We start from the raw sequence: 6,095 nt of genomic DNA, 5'->3' as shown, positions 1-6,095 counted from the left end.
ATACCTAGGGGAGGGATGGAAAATGAGAGAATAAAGAACAGAGAGATGTACGATGAGAGAAAAGTGAGACAAGGGTTTTGTGAGAAAAACCGAGCCTGAGGGTCGAGTGATGTGAGCAAATATATATGTGAGGTCGGGTGGGAAACATTACCTGCAGCAGCAGTGGACTCCCAGCAAACCTAGTTGCCTCCCGGCGATAGACAGAATCTAAGCCCATCAATGTCTCGGCCAAGGTCATGGCAATACAGCTCTTTCCTTCTCTCAAACCTTGGGCGACTTCAATCAGGCGAATGCTAGCCCCGCCGAAGCCCGAGGAAAGCAGAAAGTGAGACAACAAACATAAGCAGAGGGCGTGTTGCCGGAAACCCTGCCAATAATGGTTACTGCGGTCACCAGCGTCGGAAAAATGATGGATCAAGCCGAGGATGTCCAGCTCCCCACTGCAGATCAGAGATCGAGCGTCATGCGCCGTGAGCCCACACATCCGCCCTAAAGCCTGAGCGTGACCAAAACGGAGCTGAGGCAAGATCACTTCAGAGCATTCAGACTCCATCAAAACCTGAAAATCTTCGAAAGTGGGACACATCTCTTGGCCGCCGAAGCTAAAAACATGCGTCACTGGATTCCAGAACCTTGCCGCGGCATGGAGAAAAGGGAGTTGTAGCGGAGTACGGCTCAGCGTGAATAGTGCATTCAAGCCGAAACCCCGGAAATTCAGCTTTTCCGAGCCATCTAGAGAAGAGATCCAAGATGTGATATTTTCTGCGAGAAACGCCTCCATCTTTGGCTAAAACTAAGATGAAATGAATGTTCCCGAAGTTGAAGCTTTTATAGAAGGAAAGACACTATTCACGGGGACACGTGTCAAAAATCTGGAGGCTGCAGGACTGATGGCCGGCCGGCCACCTTTTCTGGCTGGCCAGCCATTTACTTTTTCAGAAATGGCCGGCCAGCTGTCTCTCTCTACAAAAAATGGCCGGCCGGCTCCCAGGGATGGCTGGCAATGCTGCAGTGTATTTCCTTGGCCCTGTTTTACCCTTTGAGGAAAGCTTCAAGCATTTCCATGCAACGGGAGAGTCAAAGGCCTCCGTTTCGGATGCGTTCCGGTGCCCAGATCGTCAGAAGTACACTTTGTTGTTGTTGAGTTTTGTTTATCGAGTTGTTGCATTTTGCTTATCGAGTTGTTTGTTGAGCGGACGTGTTTTGTGTTTTGGAGTCATTGCTCTCTGTTTAAGCAATTTTTTGTTAAAGTCTGGTTTATTTGTGTTGTTGCATTTTGCTTATCGAGTTGTGAACTTTCTAAGGTCCTGTTATATCTTAGTAAGTTGAGTTGTTTAGTTTGTTGCGTCGGTTCACTACCTGACTTGGTGATTACACAATGCACATCCCCATTCAATTTCATTTTTGTGCAAAATAAATTGATGCGATACGATGCTGAAAGTTTAAAATACAAACACTTTTTCAAAAGCTATTTCATTTCATCATGCTTTACAACAAACAAAGGTACAAGTTTTACAAAAAAATAAAACTGCCTAACAATGTGCAAAGTGCTACAAACTACTAGCAAAAAGAAAAATAAAGCAGGAAATAGCAACATCAAAGTCCTCGGGAGCGGGAGCGAGAAGCACGCCTCATCCTCTTTTGCGGGACAATCTCCGCACCACCATCTGAGTCGGAGCTGTCATCCTCAGGATCCCCCTCAGCCTCGCCTCTATTCCCCGAGCCAAAACCGGAGCCTCCCTCCTCAGCAGATGTCTCTGACTGACGGTCGGTAGCCTCCTCCTCCTCCTCAGCATCCTCCTCCTCCTCATCAGGCTCCACCTCCACAATGTGAGCCCTGCGTCTGCGGACGGGCCCTCCTCGAGCTCCTCGAAAAGGTCTAGATGGCCCGGCTCCTCGGGAAGGCCGAGATGACCCCGCCCCCTGAAAAGGCCCGGGTGACCCAACTCCATGGAAAGGCCCAGATGGCCCAGCTCCCCAAGGAGGCCCAGGTGGCCTGGTCTGCGGCTGGCCGGACCATGAAGGCATCTGAAAACAAAGAGTTCAATTCAAATGCATCAGTCCAAATATATACATCAGATGCAGATACAAGCAAAGGCTACATGAAGTGGGTGCATATAAATACAGTGTCCAAGTGGGGTGTGTGTCAGATGTGCTCTACACAAGTAGTCTATCGATGTAGTAGAAATCAGCATGTCATCAGAAGTATGATAAATGCCAGAAAACTGAAGGGTACCTGGATGCCCGCGACAGACAACTGTGCCTCCCTACGCAGGACCATGCCTTCGAGTGTGGCCACCAGTCCAACCACCTCCTCCATGTACCCTCGCGATGGCTGCAAAAATGAGCTCATAATCATCAGTGAACAGAAGAGTGTCTAAGCATCTGAATGATGAATGAAAAGAAGTGGAGCATACCGGCGGTGAGTCCGGATCAATGGCGTATCGATCACTGGGCATCGGAGGCTCTAGTGGAATCGGAGTCGGAGAGCTAGCCCCATACTGCCACGCCATCAACTCAGTAGGCATATCTGGCCATCCAGGATGAGGATGAACCGACGGAGCCGGAGGAACCGGTCTACTCCCACCTCTAGATGTACCGGCCCTGCTAGTAGAAGGGGCGTCTGCAGCTCGAGCCCGAGCCTGGCCCGAGGATGACATACCGGCAGGCCTCATCATCGGGATACGAGCTTCCGTCAATGGAGGCATCAAATATATGTGACGGTAAGTGGCGTAGTCCCCCTCCTCAACATATAATAAAGCATCACTGCCCAGCATGGCGCCGACTACCTCTGAGTAAGAGAGCCTGTCAGCAGTCCGCATACTGGCTAGGGGTACTGCGGGAATATCCTGAGAAAGATACCCCCATACCTGGTGTAGAAAGCGCTCCCCCAGGAACCATACCCTGCCAACCGGCCCTTCAAGCAGGACCCTATACTGGGAAATGCCCGACGCTCCGGTATACTGAAGTCGGAGGCCGTCACCTAGGGACACCCAGGGCTACCATGTAATCTGCGGATGATGAATGCATAAACCAATCAGAAATCGAGAATATACAGAGCAAATTAAAGATGAAAATGAAAAGAACTGAAAGTTCTGAGGTACCTCTGAATGTCGCACAGTGTCGAAGTACTGTCGCAGGCGAAGGAGAGTCTCTCGAGGCCTCGTCCGGTGTGGGCCCTTGAACACCAATGAATATGGGGTCATGGGAATCCCTACCACCTCCAGCTCTGGGGCTAATGATGGGAAGTATACATAGACCCATAGCTGAGAAAAGCAATGCAGAATGTAAGTACGAAATGCTGAGAGCAAAATACAGACTGTAAAAGTGCGCTGTGTGTGCAATGTACAAGTAATGAAGAGCAGAAATGTAAATCAAGGGGACAGAAAGTACCTCCCAGGCTCTCCAGTAGCCGCCAAGTAAATCGCCCCGCCCGCGGGAGGTCGCGCTCATATAAAAATAAAGGGTAGCCAGGCCGGCGCCACCCCAGTCATATCTACTAACCTGTGATAGGTCAACCAGAGCGCTCAGCAGGTATAGCCCAACTGTGTTCCCTCTGTCGGTGAACAGGGTAGTCCCGAAGAGGAACATCAGGAAACCACGGGCATACTGCTCTGTCTCCTCGGGAGTCTCAGGCACCATCTCCGCCCGCCGGAAGTGGGAAGAGAACCAAGTGTATCGGACTCTCCCAGAGACCCTGTCGACAGGTGGGTGAGCCCCCAATAGATACATCCAGGCGGCCTCCCACTCACCCATATCCTCATCGTAGGGGATGGACCAACCTCCGACGTCTAAGCCGGTCAATACAACGAAGTCAAAAGGGGTCATGGTCATATCCCCGGTAGCAGAGAAATGAAAGGAATTGGTGGTGTCCTACCATCTCTCTACCAGGGCTGCCATCAGCGTCCTCCTGGCAGGACAACGTGACAACCCGACGCAGAAGGGCCCGAATCCTGCCAAATCTACCAAGTCTCGGACGCCCTCCGGGAGCTCGGCATACCAATCCCGCGCAATGGTGGAACCATACCCCCTCACACTACGGGAACCAACCTGCATTCAGAATGAATACATGTGTCAATAACGAAATGAATAGGCTGTGTGGCAATGAGATAAAATGGGCTGTGTGCCAATGAAGTGAATAGGCTGTGTGCCAATGAGATAAAATGGGCTGTGTGCCAATGAAGTGAATGGGCTGTGTACCAATGAAATGAAGTGGGCTGTGTGCCAATGGAATGAAATGGGCTGTGTGCCGATGAAGTGAAATAAGCTACATGCAAAATCTACCTAGGCTGCGTATTCAGAAAATTTGAAGTTTGGGCTGCATGTTCAACTTTCAGTTAAAATTGTGGGCTGCGTGTTCACTATCTATCTGGGCTGCGTGTTCAGAAAATTTGAATTTTGGGCTGCGTGTTCAACTTTCAGTAAAATTGTGGGCTGCGTGTTCACTATAAATCTGGGCTGCGTGTTCAGAAAATTTGAATTTTGGGCTGCGTGTTCAACTTTCAGTAAAATTGTGGGCTGCGTGTTCACTATCAATCTGGGTTGCGTGTTCAGAAAATTTGAAGTTTGGGCTGCGTGTTCAACTTTCAGTAAAATTGTGGGCTGCGTGTTCACTATCAATCTGGGCTGCGTGTTCAGAAAATTTGAATTTTGGGCTGCGTGTTCAACTTTCAGTAAAATTGTGGGCTGCGTGTTCACTATCAGTCTGGGCTGCGTGTTCAGAAAATTTGAATTTTGGGCTGCGTGTTCAACTTTCAGTAAAATTGTGGGCTGCGTGTTCACTATCAATCTGGGCTGCGTGTTCAGAAAATTTGAATTTTGGGCTGCGTGTTCAACTTTCAGTAAAATTGTGGGCTGCGTGTTCACTATCAATCTGGGTTGCGTGTTCAGAAAATTTGAAGTTTGGGCTGCGTGTTCAACTTTCAGTAAAATTGTGGGCTGCGTGTTCAACTTTCAGTAAAATTGTGGGCTGCGTGTTCACTATCAATCTGGGCTGCGTGTTCAGAAAATTTGAAGTTTGGGCTGCGTGTTCAACTTTCAGTAAAATTGTGGGCTGCGTGTTCACTATCAATCTGGGCTGCGTGTTCAGAAAATTTGAAGTTTGGGCTGCGTGTTCAACTTTCAGTTAAAATTGTGGGCTGCGTGTTCACTATCTATCTAGGCTGCGTGTTCAGAAAATTTGAAGTTTGGGCTGCGTGTTCAACTTTCAGTTAAAATTGTGGGCTGCATGTTCACTATCTATCTGGGCTGCGTGTTCAGAAAATTTGAAGTTTGGGCTGCGTGTTCAACTTTCAGTTAAAATTGTGGGCTGCGTGTTCACTATCTATCTGGGCTGCGTGTTCAGAAAATTTGAAGTTTGGGCTGCGTGTTCAACTTTCAGTTAAAATTGTGGGCTACGTGTTCACTATCTATCTGGGCTGCGTGTTCAGAAAATTTAAAGTTTGGGCTGCGTGTTCAACTTTCAGTTAAATTGTGGGCTGCGTGTTCACTATCTATCTGGGCTGCGTGTTCAGAAAATTCGAAGTTTGGGCTGCGTGTTCAAATTTCAACTAGTGTGGGCTGCGTGTTCACTATCTATCTGGGCTGCATGTTCAGAAAATTCGAAGTTTGGGCTGCGTGTTCAACTTTCAGTTAAATTGTGGGCTGCGTGTTCACTATCTATCTGGGCTGCGTGTTCAGAAAATTCGAAGTCTGGGCTGCGTGTTCAGAAAATTTGAAATTTGGGCTGCGTGTTCAACTTTCAGTTAAATTGTGGGCTGCGTGTTCACTATTAATCTGGGCTGCGTGTTCAGAAAATTTAAAGTTTGGGCTGCGTGTTCAACTTTCTATCGGTGTGGGCTGCGTGTTCACTAATTATCTGGGCTGCGTGTTCAGAAAATTCGAAGTTTGGGCTGCGTGTTCAAATTTCAACTAGTGTGGGCTGCGTGTTCACTATCTATCCGGGCTGCGTGTTCAGAAAATTCGAAGTTTGGGCTGCGTGTTCAACTTTCAGTTAAATTGTGGGCTGCGTGTTCACTATCTATCTGGGCTGCGTGTTCAGAAAATTCGAAGTCTGGGCTGCGTGTTCAGAAAATTTAAGGTTTGGGCTGCGTGTT

At 48.5% G+C, this 6,095-nt stretch overlaps 1 protein-coding gene across 1 annotated transcript; it reads right to left on the bottom strand.

Annotated features, from left to right (window-relative positions):
- Window positions 1–2,088: 2,088 nt before the first annotated feature.
- Window positions 2,089–2,914, bottom strand: LOC145794875 (uncharacterized). The gene is made up of 2 exons (XM_082877212.1): window positions 2,418–2,914; window positions 2,089–2,335 (listed from the first exon to the last, which is right to left on the bottom strand). The coding sequence occupies exons 1-2, from the start codon at window positions 2,820–2,822 to the stop codon at window positions 2,189–2,191; spliced, it is 552 nt and encodes a 183-aa protein (XP_082733338.1). The 5' UTR covers window positions 2,823–2,914; the 3' UTR covers window positions 2,089–2,188.
- Window positions 2,915–6,095: the final 3,181 nt, after the last annotated feature.

Source organism: Camellia sinensis, chromosome 7 (genome assembly GCF_055761805.1).
Source record: "Camellia sinensis isolate YWXY chromosome 7, ASM5576180v1, whole genome shotgun sequence".
Classification (NCBI taxonomy): domain Eukaryota; kingdom Viridiplantae; phylum Streptophyta; class Magnoliopsida; order Ericales; family Theaceae; genus Camellia; species Camellia sinensis.
Note: the sequence above shows the minus strand (reverse complement) of the source record. Positions and strands in the feature narration are given on the sequence as shown.